Source organism: Gigantopelta aegis, chromosome 9 (genome assembly GCF_016097555.1).
Source record: "Gigantopelta aegis isolate Gae_Host chromosome 9, Gae_host_genome, whole genome shotgun sequence".
Classification (NCBI taxonomy): Eukaryota; Metazoa; Mollusca; class Gastropoda; order Neomphalida; family Peltospiridae; genus Gigantopelta; species Gigantopelta aegis.
In genome coordinates, this window is record NC_054707.1 from 75482321 (window position 1) to 75505490 (window position 23170).

The window sequence follows — 23170 nt, forward strand, 5'->3', positions numbered from 1 at the left end:
GAGCATTGTGAAACTATAGCGATGTGGTGGACCTTTTATGTACCAAACAGAACTGAATCATCTATTCTATATGCTTAAATAATAAAAATATTCTAGGGACTGCAGCTTTAATGACACGCCGGCCTCGGTGGCGTCGTGATTAGGCCATTGGTCTACAGGCTGTAGGTACTGGGTTAGGATCCCAGTCGAGGCATGGGATTTTTAATCCAGATACCGACTCCAAACCCCGAGTGAGTGCTCCGCAAGGCTCAATGGGTAGGTGTAAACCACTTGCACCGACCAGTGATCCATAACTGGTTCAACAAAGGCCATGGTTTGTGCTATCCTGCCTGTGGGAAGCGCAAATAAAAGATCCCTTGCTGCTAATCGGAAAGAGTAGCCCATGTAGTGGCGACAGCGGGTTTCCTCTCAAAATCTGTGTGGTCCTTAACCATATGTCTGATGTCATATAACCGTAAATAAAATGTGTTGAGTGTGTCATTAAATAAAACATTTCTTTCTTTCTTTCTTAATGACACCTTCTTGATTATAATGTCAGTGTATGCAATGTGATTCTGGTCATGATGCGGTTTCCAATAAATATGTAATTTTCTAAATATATTAATTAGAAAATTAAATGAAGTTTGAGCTACTAAAAGCATTAACATCATACACAAACTGAATATACTGACACTACTATTCTAAAGAAAAAATATATGTAATATGAATATTTAATTGTTAAAAATGCTCTTTTAGTCAGAAATATCTTAATAATGGTAGACTGTTTATTAACTAAATAAGTAATAGGACATGTATATATAAAAAAAAAAAGACTGCTAGACTGGTTTTTGCTGTGCCTAACGTTAGATGAATGTGATATGAATTTTAGACCAGTTAAGTTGTTTGCGAGTGCTCGACTCCTGAACACTCCACAAGTTTGATTTTTTTGAATGTCCAGTGATTTATCCAGGCATGCTGTGGGTCCGAACACAGGCCCCTTCCCAAAAGAAAGTGGCACTGAAAATTCCCAATATTTATTACATACATAGCTAATTATGTCTGCTGTAATAAATTAATTTACCAGTGGTGTATCGCATCATTCGGTAACCTAAAACAAATATCTCAAGTAGGATTTACATGCACTAATTTTCTCAATCCCGTCAGACATGGGGACCATGGCAAAAAATCCTGGATAAATTCTTGTGGTCTTACCTGCAATGCGGGTTTGTTGTTGGTGTTGATGTGGTACTGTGGGACGCGGATCGGTGGGGAGGAGCTACGGGTGACTTGGGGGGGAGCAGTCGGTGGAACTGCCTTCAGCGCAATGTTGTTGTTCACTGTAAGCGTCTGCGGCATCGTCGCCCACGCCATCTTGCAGCTCAGATCAGTCGCTTGGAGCGTCTGACCAATGCTGGCCGGCTGGATGGTGACTGCCTGACCACTGCTGACCAGCTGAGCTGTGAGCTGCTGTGCCGTTAGCTGTTGGACAGGAACACTGGTTACAACCTGAGCCTGGGAGAGAACACACAAAACATTTCAGTTGAAAGATTTCTACATTTCTCTTTACAATTTTGGCAAATACCGTATAACTGGAAATTTTCATGCAGGGTTTCTGCCAGAGGGTAAAACGGGTATGGCGCCATACCCAAATGTTTTTACATATTTTTTTTTTAAAGTTAAACTTTTGACAAAATTAATTACTCATATCATTACTGTATGATTTTCTTAACCCTAAACCTAAACGTAACCCATTTTCTTTCTGGAGGAGGCCCCCCATAACCCCTGCTGACTGTGGTTTCATTCAATTCCATAGCGCCATACCCAGAAATTTGTTTCTTGCAGAAATACTGTCATGGTCTAAACTTTTGGTGGTTTAGGGACTAAAAAGATTTTGAGGGTTTTTTATATTTGTGGTTTTACAAACCTGAAATGTTAGTAGTTTAAATTTCATGTTTTAGTAAATATGGTTTGTAGTTTCCTGCGCATGACAGGATATAATATAGTCTGGTCAATTGTTACGTTTCTGCAGTGCTTCGAAGATGACAGTGGAGGAATATACTACCAACCAACCAACCATAGAGCTGCGTGGTTACAATGAATATTTTTTATATACTTTGTTCAGATATTTTCAAGGTTTTAAATGTCCAAAGCTTACCAATTAATCCTCGAAACCCACGAAAATAAAAATCCACAAAAATGTTTGGTTATACGATAGCAAATTCTATTTTTACAATTTTTCTACTGTTTTATAACCTATGTCTATACATCATACAACAGGGATAAATGTAGCTTTTGCCAGGAATATATTTGTTGACATTTTGGGGTTTTACAACCCTCTCTCCCACCTTCCAAAGTATGGTTTGTTCACTTTTGAAAATATTGTTTAGCACCGAGAAAGAAACAAAACAAGCAAGTAATTGCACCAGCCTCCAGGACTCTCACTGGAAAGAAGTTTGGTTTAGCCAATTTTCACAACTGTGTAGTGTTTCTTTAAAAAGTATTTAAATGTGGCTAATTTGAAGACCATTTTATTAGCCAAATAATAAATGTTGTAGCCACTCTGTATGAAAATTAAAACATTTATGGCTAATTTGGCAATGGACAGGGTAAGCCCCGATCCCCACCTTGGTGGAATTTTGCACAATACCCATCTCAAGCTGTGGCCTTACCTTGACGTGTGCGGCTGGAACCGTAAGACTGAAGGCCGATGGCATGTTGGTGGGTAGAAGGATGGCCTGGGTCTGTATTTGCGGAGGTCGTGGCAGTATTCTCGCTTGACTAGCAGGATTGCTGACTGGTTTGGATGCCAATACTTGCAACGGTTGTTGTTTCACCAGCTCCTTTCTTAAATTCTGAACAATAGTTTTCTGAAAAGTGAAAACAAAGCATTTTATAAAATTGTACAAAATAGATATATAAAAATATATAATATATCTGCGACAAATAGGAATTGTCAATATCAAATGGTGAACTGAACTGCACATTTTTTTAAAAAGAGTGTTACATTTTCATTAAACAAATAAAAATTATGTTTTGTTGTTGTTTTATATAATAAAACATAATCATTCTATTAAAAAAGGGATGTTTTTCAATTTCAGATTTTGACATTCTGTTTACAATTCTGGCAAATAGCAAATTCTATTTTTACCATTTTTCGACTGTTTTTATAACCTACCCAAAAATGATCCTTGTGGATTAATGGATATGAATTCTTCTACATATGTAAATAACTTCAGATGAACAAGTCATATGCTTCTATTAGGCTTATGAATAATCATGTTTAGTATAATATTTGAAAATATAAAAATGGACTGTACCAGAAACATTAAAATCAAATGCACTATATATCTTTAATTAAAATCAAATTGCAGCAGTTATATGTAACAGAATAAAGAACAGTTCTGTGTAGATTCAGATAATCTAGTAGTACACATGACGGTTACACAATTTACAACAGTCTTTTACTGAATACTGCACAGGGGTGGAAATACTGCCGTCCCAAGTTGTTTTTGCCAGTCAACACCATCAAGGGCAGGGAGATTAGTCAACACCATCACGGGCAAAGAGATTTGTCAACACCATCATGGGCTGGGAGATTTGTCAACACCATCACGGGCAGGGAGATTTGTCAACACCATCACAGGCAGGGAGATTTTTTTTTTTTTGGCTTGTCATCCTGTCAGACTGGCAACTATTTTACGTTTATATTAACACATTAGTTTGAGTCAATCATGTTTGGCCAAGGAGGTTTAAATTCAGGCCACCAGAATTTGCAGCTTATCAGATAGAATATCAAGAAGGAATGTCAGACAATTTAATTATTTTGATGTATGTATGTATGATAATTTAATTATTTTGATGTGTGTGTGTGTGTGTGTGTGTGAGCGCGTGTGTGCGTGTGCGTGTGCGTATGTTAAAATTAAAATAAATGTTTTAACTGTTTGAGCTGGAAATATTTAAAATGTAAAGAAAAGACAGAGAAAGAAATAAGGAATTCTTGAAAACTTGTCTATTTTATAAAAAGATTTGTGATGGGAAAAAAACAAGCACCTGTGTTTTACATATAAATAAAACAACTGACACCTCTGACAATTCATGTCACACCTGGCCTTGCGTTTTAAAGCAGACAGTTGTCCCTGCCTGGCATTGCCTACGTAAAGTGCCAACCAGGATGGCTACAAACTGCTATGATGTTGAAAAGTGTTAATGTTAGTACTGTCCCACCATCTGCTGACCAGTCCCAACAGTTAAATACTTACAGAAAAATAAAATCATGAAGTTGAAATTAAAGTATTTGTGTTCTGTTTAATCATTCTTAACCTACCATACCTTTAATAAGAGGTCCCCTGAACTTGTTAATAATTAATCGTCTGGAACTCAGTATATATATATATATAGTAAGTTTTATACAGTTGAGCAAATAAGTAATCACTGCACAAGTATAATTTTAGAATGCAGAAGAAGATTAAGTTAAAATGGGGAATATCATTGAAAAGCTTTCAAATACAGACAACTGAATCAACTTATTTTTAGGGAGGCCCACCTAACTCATAAAAAACTGATTAAGTGGGATGTTTTAGTCTACCTTGATATTTCAAATCACCAGGCCTATAACACATATCTTTTTTGCATGATCATAAAAATTATGTACTAAAGTATATGCACAAAAGAATAAGTTATGCATGAGTGACACACAAACAAAACAATCATTCTACCATTTTTAATAGACTGTAACATAAACTTTAAAAGCAACTTTTCCCAAATCATCACATTGATACATTTAGTTATGTACATGTACATCTATAATGATTGTAATCATGACAGTATATCCAATAATTTCTGATTTTGATTCTTTCTCAATAATCATACATGTATATTCTCTATGACTGACAGTTAACAAGTGTAATAATGTTGTTGTTTTTAAAAAATGTACCATCTAATGTAAAGTTCTCTGGTTTCTTTCAAGGATCAAAACATGTTCTTATCGAGTCTTAACCGTGCATTTCTCCATAAAAGAATTTAAGAAAGAAAGCAATTTGTTCTAGACATTGGTTTTGAGGAGTAATCAGACGCTAAAAACCACTACCAACCACCAATTACATTCGGTCTCCTTCACTTTGAGATTGGAAAACTTGCATGTACATGAAAATAAAATAAACGTTTGTTCAAGCAAATTTTCCGATGGCAGCCAGCTAAATTACAGGCTACTTCTGTCAACTTGCCTGTGTAGTTTCCATAAAACTTTGCAAATACACTTTTAAACTTGGGGGGGGGGGGGGGGGGGGGGAGGAATATGGGTAAAAATGAGGGGAGAGATAAATGTTTTTATTACAGCGTGGTGAAAAAGATACCCATGTGATGTTTATCATCTCTTCACATTGTGGAATACAACGCATAGATCTTCATGTAGAAAGTGTGCACATGGTTTCTTTAGATTCATATTTTTAAATTGAAAAGATACTTGCTGTCAGTTCTTATAATTAATGTTACCAGCATAATTTAACAAAATATATATATTAATAATTTTGTTTAGCCTTGAATGTTTATAATTATTGTTTGTGTAAACTTCATTTTGGTGTAGTGTAGGAATGCAGTTTCAGTGATAAATAGTTAAATGAAGTGACTACAACATTACATTACATCATTTTGCTAAATGATGTCATTTAGCAACATCATTTTCCCAGTCTTTAATCTGTTAATTTTCATGTCCTGTTTAGTTATTTGGAAGTAATTCTGTTTGATTTTTGTTCATTGGTGTGCAGTGTAATAAATAAAATACTATACGTGTTCTTGTGTGATACTCATGTGTTTTTAATCGTATTTCGCTCGTGATGTATGATTAAAAACACACTCATTGTAATATAAATGGTCTCCCACAGCAACTTGTTTGGTATTCTCTATGTACAGTACATGTATGTAACATTGGCATCTGCACACAAAAATAAATGTTTCAAGTATTTAATATACCCGCCTCGGTGGCATCGTGGTTAGGCCATCGGTCTACAGGCTGGTAGGTACTGGGTTCGGATCCCAGTCGAGGCATGGGATTTTTAATCCAGATACCGACTCCAAACCCTGAGTGAGTGCTCCGCAAGGCTCAATGGGTAGGTGTAAACCACTTGCACCGACCAGTGATCCACACTGGTTCAACAAAGGCCATGGTTTGTGCTATCCTGCCTGTGGGAAGTGCAAATAAAAGATCCCTTGCTGCTAATCAGAAAGAGTAGCCCATGTAGTGGCGACAGTGGGGTTCCTCTCAAAATCTGTGTGGTCCTTAACCATATATCTGACGCCATATAACTGTAACTAAAATGTGTTGAGTGCCTCGTTAAATAAAACATTTTTCTTTCTTTCAAGTACTTAATATTAATGTGTCAAGAATAAAATAACACATCAAAAGCTTTTTAAATATTGCTTCCCAATATGCAAGATATAAATTTTATATATTTACATTTAAATGGATTTGTTTTTATTGTTTTATAGTGGGTTTTATGTTGTTTTTGTGTTTCTTTGTTTATTTTGTTTGGGGTTTATTGGTTGGTTGTTGTAGTTTTTGCAGGATATGTGAGGGTGTGGGGGTTTTCTGGGGGGAGGTTCAAGGGGGGATAACATTGTATGAACCAAATGAAACATTTCTGACTACAGTACATTTATTTTTTCATATTGTTATTTACATTGTAAATCCTATTTGAAGGAAAGTTACAACAGCACTGATTTCCTCCTGTGTAGAAACAACAGATTGTGTATGTAGATGGATTTATCAGATGACAGCCATGGTCGCAATTGGAGAAAGAAAAAGAATTCACTGGCAGCCAACAGTAATAAGTAACATTTTTATTTATCGGCAAGTAATTTCTGCATTTGTACAAATAAAATATGATTCAAAGGATATATAGATGGATGGGAGGGAGGGAGGGAAGAGAAAGACAGAGAGAAAGACAGAGAGAGAGAGAGAGAGAGAGAGAGAGACAGAGAGAGAGAGAGAGAGAGAGACAGAGAGAGAGAGAGAGACAGAGAGAGAGAGAGAGACAGAGACAGAGAGAGAGACAGAGACAGACAGACAGAGAGAGAGACAGAGACAGACAGACAGAGACAGAGAGAGACAGAGAGAGAGACAGAGACAGCTGTGAATGAGGGACCGAGGGCGGGTGGGATCCGATACATTTTGAAATATAAAAACTAAACTTGTATTTTTTTTGTTGGCTTCATGCATATTCTTCTCGATAAAAAAAAAAACACACCCAGCAAGAGAGATTAGCACTTAAAAAACACAATGAGCACAGAAAAATCACAGACTGCTGTGTGCTAATGAACAGCTGCGGACACTACAGACAACCCTTGACTTTTTCAGCTGAGGCTTCTTTTCAAGTTGAACACACCAAAATTCAAGCTAACACATGTGGGAATAGATGTTATTTTAATTATCTGACAGTATATTACATGATGTACAGTAGTAATTACTACATGATGAAGCAATGTAACTGCTGGCGAGGATCTTAAATCATAACTAGACCAGTGGACATGTTCACAGATCTAAGTAACAAGCGTTTAGTTTTCAAACTTTGGATACTAGAGAACAATGTCAATTAATTTAAGTTTTACTAAAAATTGAATTGTAAGTCAATTCCTGCTGTACAAACACATCTTTTTGATATAAGCAGGTACTATATAAAACATTTTATATACAACAGGTATATACATTTGTGTATTACCAATACAATATTTAAGAATTGACCACATAGCAAGTCATACAAACTTGTGCATGTTATGTTTTTTTAGTTCATACTTGCATGAACCAAATATATAATTAAATCTGTCATAGCAAGCAAGACATTTCAAACAGAGCTCTGGCCAATTATTTTTTGAAAGGAGGATAATGATGTTTCTGGACCCAGATATAAGGACAAGTTGTTTTTGTGGTACTGTATTATGGACAATCCATAGGCTGTAATTTAAGGCACAAATAACTATTAAATATATTACTCAGTGTTTGAGATCATCGGTATCCCGATATCCTGGGGATACCAGAATTAAATTTTGGATACCAGACTTCAAGAACCCAGTATCCCACCGCGATACCATATAATCTTGTTGGGTTTTTTAATCCTGAGTTTTAATTTTTTGCTAAACAATGAAAGTCGTCATTTACTGGTGAAGTTAAGTCACAGTATTTCCGAGGTCGTACCCAGTCTAATGCTATGCCTTAACAATATCTCCCCCAATTCGTACCCAGTCTAATGCTACACTGGAGCAATAGCGGCATAGCAATAGACTGGGAACCGCTAAGTCGCTATTGTTTTTGTTGGATGTTGCCTTCCTTCAAATTTTATTTGAGATATTGATTCCACATCTGCAGAAAATTTATACAGGTAGATTTGATCATTAATAATGTCAAAAACACTTATAAATTACTGATAAATATTAATTTATGTTAGTATTATTCAAAAATAGATTCCATTTGCAAATTTCACGAGTTCCGGGATTTTGATTGCAGTGTTGCAATAGACTGGGAACGAGATCAGTGTTGTCTAAGTTTGTTACAATGTTATTTATGAATTTCATTTAAGTGGGATACCAAATTCTCAGGTGGGATACCAGATTTTGAAATGTTAGTATCCAATTGGGATACTGCCCAAACTTTTTAATCCCGAACACTGTTACTGTACAGTATATAGCTGTTGTATATAAACCAAGTACATTATAGTGTTTTCGCTAGAAATTTGGCACGGCATGGTAGACTAAACACTTTTGGGCTATTTTCAGGGCATTTTTGTTTTTCATTAAAGATAAAAAAAAAATATATAGAAGTAAAAATAAATGTAATTAATGTGCTTTTTTTAATAAATCAATGGCAAAATATATAGCAGGGATATTTTATTAATTAATAATAATTGTTTTGAGTGTTTTATAAAGACAATATTAGAATTATTGAAAAAGGCTTGTTTTAATCTCAGGGCAGCACGACGCTGTGAGTAAGGCAAAATGGCACTAGACTATTGAGGCATGGTGCCGCACCATGCTAAAACAAGCTAGGGAAAACACTACATTATACCATGTACCAGCCATGATGTCTTAGCTCAAGCCACAATTTTCCGATAGGCCATGCATTGAATTGTGTCACAAACTGTCAGTAACCGACGTGTTACTACTTGTCCAGTAAAGCTACTTTGTTTTGTAACATTTACATGTGAGAAAGGTAATAGGCTGTTCGGTTGTCATTTCAATGTGTCAACCTTTTGATTAACAGCCATTAGCAGGGTGTGCACTTGTCAGCACTTTGACTTGCCAGTGCAATTTTTTAGCTGCCAGAATTTTTTATTTTTGTTAAGTATTCCACTTGTCATTAGGGATGGGACGATTATTCGATGTTACCATAAATTGCAGTTTTAGGTGCACATTTCGATGCACCATTTCCCAATTTGTGAACCACGGTTCGATTTTTTTATTTTTTTATATGTATAAACATTTTCGCACCTTGCTGGTAATTCCAGTGACTTGTAAAGTCTTTTGGCCAATCACAGTGCTCGATTCACTTAAACCTGGCATGTTTGCATGGGTGATGATTGGTGCCTGCCCTGACCCACAAATGTTTTGCAGATTCTTTAAAAATTGTAAGCTCCCAAAATAGGGACTGACTTTAGTGATTAATCTGCCGAGAGAATAAACATTTTAAGTATGTTTCATCCCAGTCGTCAAAATTGTAAAAAGTAAACATGTGTTAACTTCAAGAATTATAAAATGGAGCCCAATTTCTGTCATATTAAAACGATTCAACATCGTTAATTTCTGTAAGTTTTTATCGGGGAGAAATTATCTGCAGTTCCAGAACTACAATGTATGCAAACTACTTTGCACTTTACTTTTTAAATAAAACTTTGCAGATTTGTTTTTTTTGGGTTTTTTACTTTTAGTACGAGCAAAATAAAAAGATTTCTATTATTTTATTTTTTTTTCAAAATTTAATTTCCATGAAATGCCACATTTACATACGTGTTATATACCCACGTGGCTTGGGTATACTACACACACATATGCATAATAAATATTATATATCTTATTTGAAGAAATAACATCGCAAAATAATAATAATGAAAAATAGCTATGTACTTCTATTACGTTAGTTACGGACAGTTATATTAGTACGAAAATTAAGGAAATGTTTTATCTCCAGCTGAAAGGATGTTTCCATTAGCGTAAAAATAAACTAAGTGGAACTGATGGACTTATTATTATTATTACTTAAAGTATTAATTTTAAGGAGGTAAAATGCCCCATTTTTCTGTGAAGCGGTCTTCATTGTACCCTAAAATATATTTTTCTATTGTTCGATAATATTTTATAAAACTAAGAGCTTCCATAAATTTTGGTAATTTTTCTTTATGTTTACAACTATATATGTATTTTTTCAGTATAAAAATTAGATGATTTATTAAAATGCTTTGACTAGGATAAAAAAAAAAAAAAATAATGGCTAGTTAAATAATTCACTATTATATATTATGTGCTTGCTTATCTTTTTTTTTAAATCAGTGATACCTTTTTATATAAATTGTGTTTTGTTAAATAATCAACAGTAGGCCTATATATTATGTATTTGTGCTTATTTGAGTTATTCCATACTTTAAAAAAAAAAAGATCTCATCAAAGATTTGACATTATCAAAATAATAATAAACAATACATATACAGAACTTCACATATGTTGTTTTCGCTTCCTATTTATTGCACAAGTTTATTTTGCGCAAGAATATATACCATGAGACCGCGTAGTGGTCGAGAGGTATGTTCTTTCGCAAAATAAACGAGTACAATAAATAGGAAGCGAGAACAATGTATGTGAAGTTCTGTATTTATTACATACCTTCATTTATGTTTTACAAAAACGGTTTTTAATTTAACGTCATAACAACACTTTGTTAAATCTATGATCAAAACTCCTTTCATGGATTCATTTAACGTTAAGAATTATACTCTGCGGCAGCCTTGTGTAATGTTTCAAATACAATATGACGTCATTTGTAAATCATATATGACGTAAGTAAATAAAAGGCGCTAACTGCTGTAAAAAGAAAAAGGGAATTCCCTATTTAAAAGTTCCGGTCCAGATTGCACATATGTGCGATACAGAATACATTTATTACACGGTTTCAAAAGGCCTTTATCACTATAGTAAGACTGAATAGGTATGTAATAAAGAAATATGTCTTTTAGACTACTATAGTGTGTACACGACACCCATATATTAAACCAGAATGCACCTAAATACATCTGAATTGAAAGAAAAATATGGAAGAGACTATCCCTGGAACCCCTAGCATTGTCACCCACAAATTATTTTGCCAACCCTCTGAATTCAATCATGGGGACACATTGCCCAAGTATCCCAGACCCAACACACTAACATGGTATGGTAAAAATGCAATTTTTGTTTTCTAGTCAAGATATAATTATATTTACAATTATTTTAAATGACCATTAAAAATAAAGTATCTTGCTCTTAAAATAGTTTATAAAAATGTATGTATGATAATTGGCATACTTGTACTACTTGTGAAAAGTACCGTGAATAAATCAAAACATGGACTAAATACCAAAAATCAAACCGAAAATTAAAAAAAAAAAACCGTCCCATCCCCACTTGTCATAGGAGTTTAGTTTCAATGGGCATAAGCAACTTGGTTCTAAAGTACATTTATATCAATGTTTATAAAGAGGTAGTTTTAATGCAAATAGACAGCTTTTTATTACTATTTCTACCCTTCAAATGAGCACTAAATTGGCTGTTATGTAGCAGTTTACTACATGAGCATCAAGAACATCAGCTATAAATATTACAGGGTTCATACACTTAAAATATTTTCATTTTCCAGGACTTTTAAGCACCATTTTGGTTCATTTTCCAGGGCTTTTAAAAAAAATTCCAGGGGTCTGAATACCTGGAAAATACTTTTTTAATGGCACCCCAGTAAACTGTTTATTCAGTGGTTGTTATGTCTCAAACATAAGTTACACCTAATCTAGATATATCACATGGATGCTAAAGTTGTAAAAATACATAAATACAAAAATATTGTAGTGTACAGATTTTTTTTGACTGTGTGTGTGTGGGTGTGCATGCATCTGTGTCTCAATGCTGGATCTTACAGCAAAACACTCCATAACCATAATACATATCTAACCACATTGTGGAAATGTTTTTGAGGGTTTCAATTATTTTTGGTAAAAATTCAGAATTATATAACTTTATATACATGGAACTTTTTGACTTCACCAACATCAAGACGAAAGGTCTAAAATTGTGCCCAAAGTATATATACCCAAAACAAGCAGGCCCAAATTGAGTATAAATAATGTTATATGCTAACCTCAAAAATATTTTTATCTCAATACCTCTAAAATATTAAGCTTAATTTGACTGATATAAATTGAAATGGATTTCAGCAACATCTTTACCAGCTGTTAACATTACTATACTAACAAGATCTAACACTAAGAGTGCTCAGAACAGACAAAAAAAGTTGTGCTCAAAGTAATGAGATCTAAAACCCTGACAGAATAATAATCCATCAAAGTTTTTTGGGTTTTTTAAAGACTTGTAATTCACTTACAAATAAACAACCAATACATAAACAATGTACTGGGGTGTCGTTATATAAAAATAAATAAATAAAATTTTATGATTAATTTATATTATCCAGAGTTTTAAAAATTAAAAAAAAATCATTCTTCTACCCAAAACTATCAAGAAAAAGAGACAGTAATGTTTAAATACCGGTATTATCCAGATCTATTATTCCCCCCCCCCCCCCCAAAAAAAAATGAAAATGAAAAAAAAAAATATATATATGTCTAACATTAATTAATATGTTTACAGTATTACGTTTATAGGTCAGTGCTTATAGAGTGCATGTGTGTACTTTAAATCATTATTTATTTGTATTTGTTAAAAAGTACTTAATAACAAAATTACATAAATCATATAAACATGTTTTATTTTCATTAATAATTATTGTAAACTCATTAGTGACTAGGGGTGTGACGAATACACATGGTGGCGAATACGATACATATCACGAATATGAGGTGACGAATACGAATATGTATTCACATCCATGAATACACATTACACAAGTACAAAGGCTTTGCTGAAAGGAAAAAAAAGTATTTATTTTTAAAGTAAAACCTGATTAGTGATTACACAGGACCTATCAAGTTTGTGTTTATTGTCTAATCCAGGACCACATTCTTTTTAAGAAACACTAACATGTCCACATGTTCAGAGGAAAGTGCAGCTCTCTGTGCTGTAACCACATCACCAGCAGTGCTGAAGACGCGCTCACTTGGCACACTTGCATAGTAGATGCTTGGCTACATTACTTAGATGTGGAAAAAAAACACTGTGTTGTTTCCACCACGTAAGAGGGCAGTCGTTTGTTGCTGGAATGCATAGTAGATGCTTGGCTACATTACTTAGATGTGGAAAAAAAACACTGTGTTGTTTCCATCACGTAAGAGGGCAGTCGTTTAACCCAGTCGGGTCCTCTGCCTTAAATCTTGTTAGTTCATCTTCAATTACCTGAATTTTGGTTTTATGTCCATCACCGATTTTTGTGATGAAAACATCACCAAGGAGAGAGTCCAGTGCTGTCTTCTTCAACTTGGGTTCTCCGTGAGGCCGTTCCACAGCAACAGGTTTTGGATGTGAAACAGAGGGGGTATCAAGCTGGTCTGGTAAGCTAGGTAATACAGGCAAGGGCGAATCCTCTGTAATGGCTGGTTCTACTATTCCAGGTTCAGTTTTAACAGCATTCAACTGAATAGTGCGGCTGCAGTCCAATTTGTCGGCTAACTCTACCAGTGAATTGAATATATCAAATCTCAACTCTGGTTTGATGAATGGCAACAGTTTGAATCTAGGATCAATTGCACTTGCTTGTAGCATGAACCTCTGGATTTCAGGATCTGTGTACCGTTTTTCCAAATCCGCAAGTACAACTTGCTTTGCATCTTTTATAATTCTAGATTCTGTTTCCTTTGGCTGAAAACTTGTTTTGAGATTTGTGAGAAGAGGCCAAACCATGGAGACAGTAGGTTGACTGGCATCACATAATATAGTTGTGATGGTCCTCAAAGGTTTTAACAAGGCCACCAACTGTTCTGCTGTACATATGTCAGTAGTAGTCAGCGTGTCCAGGTCTGCATCGCGTGACAGCTCCCGAGACATGAGTGCGGCCATTATAGCTGGCTGTTGTTCTAGATAACGCTCCAACATGTCGTATGCACTGTTCCAACGGGTTTTCACCTCAGTCAACAGTTGATGCTTCGGTAACTGTAACAGTTCTTGCTTTAGTTTTAGCTGGTGATTTGAAGTTGTACTTTTGTGAAAAAACGTCACTATTCTCTTCACACATCCCAATAAGCGATGAACCTCGTTGATTTTTAGCACCTGCTGTGCTGCCAAGTTAATTGTGTGTGCAAAACATTTAATGTGTGGTTTCATGTTAGCTAGTTGCACGCCTAAAGCCATGTTAGCAGCACCATCTGAAGATAATGGTTGAACCCCATGTGGTCGCTCCAAGTGCCATTCACCAACTGCTTCTTTTAAAACTGTTGCAATATCGACTCCTGTATGCAATTCGTGAATGGGTTGGGTTTGCAGTACTTTATTTTGTAACTTCCAGCTCTTATCAATACAATGCGATATAATGGTGATGTAGCTTTCTGTGGCACGTAAGGTCCACCCATCTGTAGTTAGTGCAACTGTTTCAGCTTCATTAAGAATTGATTGTACCTGTGAGTACACTTCTCGATATAGTGCAGGGATTTCCTTGCGACTGAATGTTGCACGTGTAGGCATGTTGTATTTCGGTTCGAGGGTGTTTAATAAGTTGCGGAATGCCTTACTGTCTACCAGTGAGAAAGGTCTTAGATCTGTGGCAATAAATAGTGAAATGTTCCTTGTAATGAGTTGTGCTCTGGCACTACCTGGGGCTATTTTCGTTTGGAATGCTTGGGCAATACTAAGCTGACCATGACCTTGAGGCTTGACTGCATGAGAGGGAGTACAAGTATTACTGCTACTGCTGGAGTCTTTGTGTGGCAGATGATGTTTTAATATTGTGTAAATATGTAATTTGTTATTTTAATATTTCGCAGGTATTTGTCAGATATTGTTGTCTGCCAAATAGTATTTATTCTATTAGTTTTCTCAGTCAGGTACCCTTTATCTGATTGGCTAATAGCACTGCATGCTTTTCACGTGCACACACTACATGAACAGCAGACATGTTTGACGAGTTTTGACAGGCGACAGATCAGAATACATTATAGGTACAAATTAATTTCTTTCTTTTAGTTAAACATTATTAATAATATATATAAATATATTGCTCACATACTAGCGAATTAATGCAGATAAATGATTACATTGTTTTGATAATAATATAACTAATTGTGCAAGTTCTAGGAGTTCCACGACTAAGTATAACAAACTACTAAATGTTTTAAATTATTTCTAAAAAGGAATCATATAAATATATTATATCAATAACACTTAATTCTTCAGCGTAAAGATATGTTTGTATTTTAAACATCAACTTATTTTAATATTTCCACTATCATAATTGTACGAAGATATGCGTGTATGATTTATGAGTGTATGCCAATGTTTTATTTTGTTGCAGGTTCGTAAGCATCTGTAGTTTATGATGCTTAATAGTTTATAATTTATTCCCCAGGTTTTCACACACTGTCTTGTTGACCACCGGCATTGTTTATGCTCGTGTACCACATACAGGGTATGACATAGTTAGTTAGTAATCAAGCAGTTATTTCAATTAATTATTAATCTTAAACCTCATTATAACATAATTGTAATATTTAATATAGTAAAGTATTTTTTTATTCTGACAACATTCCACAGTAATTTATTTTAAGTCAATTAGGTTAATTTATTCACTAAATCTCAACCATTTGTTATTCTTGTAATTACCTCCCCTTGGAATTAATTATCCCGATATCTATCATATACATGTAGGTGTGGACCAAAAGGTTATTCAGGTTTAGTTTAATCAAACAGATTGTTTGATTCGGAAGATATTATATTTTAGTAGATGTTACTTATAACCGTGACATTAATGGGATACGAATTGAAATGTTAATATATATTTTTTTTAATATTGATGACCTGTGATGGACATATTTTTATGATGTTGTGATTGACATGTATGATCGAACTATTTTTATGACGATGATTTTTATGACGCATACATGTAATTATTTATAATGAACGCCTGTTATATATTGTATATTTTATTCTTGCAGGGCGTTGTTTGCAATGTCATAATGAACTGTTTATGAAGTAAATCATTTCCAAACGTCGTGACGTGTTGTTTTCGTCCTTTGAACCCTGTTACATTTGTCAGACAGGACAGAAGATGAAGAAGATGTTTCTGATGTTTTTGAATTTATGTCAATGCCATGCCTTTTTTTCAGATGAAGAGCCATGTTTGATGTGTTTTTGCAGGTACAAAGAGAGGGGATGTAATTAATAAACAAAACAAATTTAAATTTCATAGACAATACTTTGAATTAAAGTCATTATTCAAACAAAATTGAGAGAGAGAGAGAGAGAGAGAGAGAGAGAGAGAGAGAGAGAGAGAGAGATGGGGAGGGGCGAATTATGTATAATTGTTGAACGGGTCCTTATTATTATCCCTAAATGTTTTTAAAAATAGTCTATTCAAAGAGAATTGAGTTTAAGAGAGAGAGAGAGAGAGAGAGAGAGAGAGAGAGAGAGAGAGAGAGAGAGAGAGAGAGAGAGAGAGAGAGAGAGAGAGAGAGGGAGAGGGGGTACAGTACGTATAATTGTTGAACGGTCCCTTATTATTATATAACGTCTGTTAAAGTTCTTTTTCATATCGGTTATATTGTCAAATACAGGTTCATACTAACCTGATAACATGCTCACATTGTCTGCAAATCGTTGTAGTTTCTTTTACGATTGTAGTTTCACCATCTTTGTACTTTGGGAAACCGAAATATTTCCAAACCTCTGATTTAAATTTTGAAGGTGCATTGGCGATGCCCACTAATTCAGCCATTTTTCATTTATAATTTGACGCCACTGAAAGTCCCGAAAGTTAACAGAAATAGCCGAAGTATGGTGCGCGTTTCATAACGCGAATGTTTACGAACGTTTTCCTTTGTTTCTGTGGGGCTGTTTGACACTGTTTGTTGTTGTTAGTTTTTTGTTTGCTGGGGGGTTTTTCTGTTCAATTAAGCAATATATTGTTTGCGGCGAGCACTCGAATTCGAAAATATTGAAAGATAACTACTCACTAGCTGTGAACAAAATTCACTGCAACAATCCTACAATCACCTTTTCGCGCAAAACATTTTAAAAGCCTCATACGGAAACCAAAATAGTAACAAGTTAAAATATGTATATGTTATTATCGGAATTTTAAAATATACCAAGGCCTTTGCAAACATAAATGTACAAATTGTACATATTTGAAAAAATATTCTTAAGTGCTTTGATAACAATTCACCCTTTTCCATGCGTGCAAACCGAAACCGTATATACATTGTATAATGTAGACAGAAGTTATGGATTACCGGTAAATTAATTTTATTTTGAATATCAAATATATATTTTAAAGGCCATTTTGGTTTTTGGTATCTAGTATTAATCAATTTATATCCATATTTGAATTGCTAATATGCCACAGTTGTCGTTAAGAATTATACAAATATATTTTGCTTTGAGCTGCCATTTAAACATTAGAATATTGGTTCAACATTATTGACGTTGCACTGCGTAGAATGCATAAATTAACGAACTACACTCGCCCGTGTCTCGTATTAGGCTGGTTGAACGAGACTATGCGATGTCATACAGTGTTTTGACAGAAACACAGTCAAGCTGCATGTAGAGTACCAGTCCAACGCATGGAATAATAAAAAAAAGGATCGGTCTATGAGTCTGACTATGCGGTTGACCTAATATAAAAAAGGACAATAAAAACGATCGAATCGTTATTGCATTTTGGTTAGTATGAATTAGAAACATAAATTATACAGTAAACATTATATATAAGTATTTGTGTATTCAGTTCAGCTAGTGACGAATACGAATGCAACTACGATACAGATCGCTGTTCGGCACCGAATATTCGAGTATATCGTTACATCCCTATTAGTGACATCGTGTTTCAAATACGAAATTTAACGGAATTATACCCATTTCCGTGAGTAACTAAATGTCAATCACATTATTCATTGATAGCACAAAAATAATCTCTTGAAGTGGACTCTTTGTTACCACCAATTTATATCACAAACAATTAAAACTAACCTATAAAATGATTATTTATTTAGTTAATTGGTTGCTTCGATGACATGCCTTGACATGTGGATACCGTTTTGCTGTGTACTGGGTCAAAGAGATATGGATATCAAAAGAATGTGTCAACTACAAGTTCTCAACTTTTGCATGAGTCTCGCTGCACAGAAGCATAGCAGACATAAGCCTTAGGAGTATCTGTTTTGTTAGAAGGCACTGGTTACAGCTATCTACGAAATTATTTATCTTTGACAGTAGTTTCGAACTCACAAATGTCAGAAACAAGACTGCTTACAGTTACATAATTTATTCAACCAATCACAAGTTGTGTTCATTTATGTCCACGCCTTCTTACTGTGTATACATTTTAACAGTTGACCAATGGCAGTCAACCTCTTATAATTACTGTTGCATGATGGATATAGTTTGGAACCAGACGTCAAACGCGATTATTTATAAATATATTTTCCAAATAATTATTATTAAATGAAAAAATATATATATAAAAATAGTAAAATTCCAGGACTTTCCAGGGGGTTAATTTATTTTTCCAGGAGTTTTAAGCACTTTCCAGGATGAAAATAAAATTTAAGCACTTTCCAGGGTTTTCCAGGATGCATGCAAACCATGTATTATCAAAGTCACCGGTTTCGGAAGCTGAAACATTTACCGGATTAGATTAAAGTCAAAACTTTTCAAAACAAAACTGCTCAGTGTGTTATTAAAACATATATATGTTTTAATGTTTACTTGTTGTTATTTTTAAAAATGCCTATAAATAATTTAAGGCAAATAACAAAATGTCCTCGACAACCAATGCTAACAGATAACATTTTGGTAACATGAATATAATATATAACAATTTTGAAAAAGTTAAAGTGTGTTTTGTTTAACAACACCGCTAGAGCACATTGATTAATTAATCATCGGTTATTGGATGTCAAACTTTTGATAATTCTGACACGTAGTCATCAGAAGAAACCAGCTACATTTTTTATAATGCAGCATGGGATCTTTTATATTCACTTTACAAGAGACAGAAAAGCACATACCACGACCTTTTACCAGTTGTGGTGTACTAGTTTGTCGGAATGAGAAAAACCCAATCAGTTGAATGGATCCACTGAGGTGGTTCAACCCTACAATCGCAAGCACCTCAAGCAAGCACTTAACCGACTGAGCTACTTTTTATTTTAATAGACTGGTTGGCTCCTACATTTCTCCAGAAAATATGTATATTGGTTGCATATTATACATACTGGAGAACCAGTCAACTGAATTATTATCAAAACTAACTTTTTGGTTGTTTTACAAACATGTTGGACCTTCCGAAATAATACAAGTGCTGCAACGAATGAACAAAATTCTGATTGCCAGGCAGGCAACTCACGATACAGTTTTGACTTGCCCAACGTTGTTTTCACTCACCCGGGGCGACCGCAAAATGCTAACCCTGCAATAGCTGATACATATTTTTGAGCTGGGAGGTGGGGGACGTTAAACATTCATCCATTCATTCAATTTATCAATTATTTATATTATTTGCATTTGAAAATACATGTATGGCTGCTACAAGTGCTAGTCAGACAAACATCTATAATAATCTCTCAAGTGACAATAGATTTGAAACTGGAGAAAATAACGGAACAGTAAAAAAAAAAAAAAAAAAAAGTGACAAAACCTGACACAAAATTATCAAAAACAAACTAAAAGTAGAGAAACAGACAAACAACAAATAACAAAACAGTAATTTTCACAAAATATGACTGCATAAAGGAAAGAAATGTACTGTATCAAATGTTCCACCTGATTATAATATGAAATCGGTGAGAGAACAATTAGATATCATTAGAAGAAACCTTACTTCCAAAGATAATCTAAAATATTAATTAGATGAAAGTAAATATTAAATAATTTAGTCAATGATAGAAACAATAAAAAGCTACAATCCAGTGTTGACTCTTGTAATTGAAAAAGATCGCAGAAAAATAAAAGGAAAATGGCTAGTGTCAAATATGAACCAGAGCTTCTAGATTATGGCAGCCCCACTCCCATGGATAGTGATATTCAATGTTGGGCTAGTAAATAACTACTATTACCATGCCCAATGGCTAGTGAAAAACAAAAGCTGTCAAATGCTGCATTTAAGTCTTATTTTGTAAATATGAATATCCTGCCCCCACCTCCCAATCTAAGGTTTTTAAGCTCTATTTCCTTTAAATGACATATCCGATTATTCCTGTTAGTAAAATTTGTACTTACTTAAAGTAGGGCTAGTAAATAGTTAATCATGGCTAGTAAACATTTAAAATTACTGATCCCATGCCTAGTGGATTTTAAAAACAATTTAAGAAGCCCTGTATGAACAGTAACTAGGAAACATTTGCAAAAATAATCATTTATAATTTGAATCAGCAATCACTATTACGACTTAGAACAGCATTCAAGGAAAGACTTGATGCGTATATTCTGTGTTTGAGACCTCAACAAACGGGAAACTGGAGAAAACTACAGATGTTGTGTAGGGTTGGGTGTTGCCAGTAATTTCCGTATTGCAATATACCGGTATTGAGATATCTGCATGGTATTATGATACGTACTGCAATATATTTATCAATTATTGACCGTCATTGATGGCAATATCAGGTTTTATGGACTGAAGAAATTGATATTGACCAAGGCCAAAGGCTGAGGTCAATATCAATTTCTTTGGTTCATAAAACCTAATATTGCCTGAAATAAGATGAATAATTGTTTTATTAAATAATACAATCCAAGAACTTGTACATTACTGCTTTATTTATCAGAATCGAAATACGCTAATTCTTATAATTTCCCACAAAATTTGTTCTAATTGATGAGATTTAATGACGTCACGTAATCCTATGACAAGCAGAGGAATGCAGAAATAAACAGTTGAAACATTACCAAGACAAAAATTAAATTAGAGACACTATGATCAGCAAGTGTCAAAATTATATTAATAATAAAATAAAAAACAAAATATAATAAATCTGAACGTACATTTAAACTGAACAGTTACTGATTACCTCCAAATGCATTTCGTATTTGTAACATAAAATCCTGAGTGCCGATTCCAGATGCATTTTGATGTATCATGTACGTTTCTAACCTTAAATCTGAGAGATATTCCTTGCACAATTTGACAATTACTGACCATGTCTTTGTCTTATTTACAGAATTAAACTCAGTATAAATAAAGATGTTATTTTTTTGTTAAAGGACAGCAAAGCATTTTGTCACAAGTTTGTGATTGTTTACATTAGAATTAGCAGTTGATGTTGCATTATGTTACCTACTCATTAATTGGATGGAATTTTGTTTCATCTTTATTTTCATTGGTTAAATCTCCCAGGGTAATACCACTGTTGATTGGACTGGTGAGACAGTCTCAGGGCAATATCACTATTTACGGAAGGTCATGTGACTTGTTTTTGATCAATAAGAATGCAGATATATTTGAATGTTTGAAAAAAAAATTATATTAAAGTTTATTCAATAGCTAATTTCTATTGTCAATGTCTGTATTGTTATGTTGGAAACATTAAGAACACTTGTAAACCTAAGGTAAACTTGTATACCTAAGTTTTTTTTTTTTACATCACCCCAAATGTTTTGCAATTACTATTTTGTTCTGATCATTTGAAAATACAGTGAAATTATGGACCGAAATGTGTTTTAATATGAACATTTTCGATCAGTGATGGAAATTCCTGAGTGTACCGTGTAAATCGGTTCTCGAAAAGTGTACCATAATATATTGTATCTGGACTTTTGTATACCAGTAAACCGGTAATACTATCCACCCCTAATGTGACTGATGTACTGTCTGACATCCAAGTAAAGATAATCATGACATCAGCATTTAGGCCTCAGAAAATCGCACAAACGATCGTCTTACTCACGAGTCCTTCATGCAAGTTTAGTTTTACGTAACCCATTTTTCTCACCAATTTTTTTTAAAGACATTAAAAATAGTTTACACTAGTTATCATTTGTTATTGTTCCTCTAGCTGCTGTGCATTTTTAGTGAAAGTGAATGAAGGGAACGTGTCTAACATTTATGGAACCATTTAATTTTCGCCAACAGCTGTAGAACATTGCTTACAAGTAAATTACAGTTTTGAAGTTTCCTACATGATTTCTTTGGCCACCGACCGAATCTCATGTCATAATTAGTGAAGAGGGTTTTTTTCTTAAATCAATGCATATAGATCTACATGTCTACTCTGCTATAGCATTTTCCATTAATTTATCGTATACAATTTTTTTAGTGCTTTTGTAGCTTTCACATGTGTTTTCTTAAAAATATCTAAATATAGTTGCCTGAATAATCTGGCTTGTTGCACAAAAGTAGTGCGAGTCAATGGGGGGCCACCACTGGGAGAGGGGTAGTAGGCGTGGCTTAATTTTTTTCGGTTCATCAAGATATGAACGAAAAAAAGTAAGCACCTCTGGACCAATCAGATTGCCGTAAAGTGTATAGACGCAAAGAACATTTAATTATTGTTAATTTAATAATATGGTAGATATGTCAAGGTCATTTTGCTTCATCCCATTGATAAATAATTTTGTAATACTATCGGTTAAGTAGATTGTCCCATCTAAAGTCACGGAACTAACCAATCACTAAGTTCTAAACATTGATGTCAATATATTACAAGTTTATCAACAACTTGATACCAAAAACAATCAATGACACAATTTCATTGGTTTATCTTAAATGCATTATAACTACCAGCTAATAATAACCAATCAGGGATGAACTTTCAAATGTTTATATATTACAAGTTTATCAACATGCACAAGTTAATATATAGAAATA

The 23170-nt window shown here is 34.1% G+C and overlaps 1 protein-coding gene across 1 annotated transcript in view; it reads right to left on the minus strand.

Moving 5' to 3' along the window:
• LOC121380436 (PHD finger protein 21A-like) overlaps positions 1 to 23170 on the minus strand; it is a 44316-nt gene that overhangs the window by 18910 nt on the left and 2236 nt on the right. Inside the window, exons 4-5 of the mRNA XM_041509249.1 lie at positions 2649 to 2846; positions 1192 to 1491 (exon numbers count right to left, since the gene is read on the minus strand). Coding sequence (XP_041365183.1) covers positions 1192 to 1491; positions 2649 to 2846 — 498 coding nt within the window. The remainder of the gene's footprint in view (positions 1 to 1191; positions 1492 to 2648; positions 2847 to 23170) is intronic.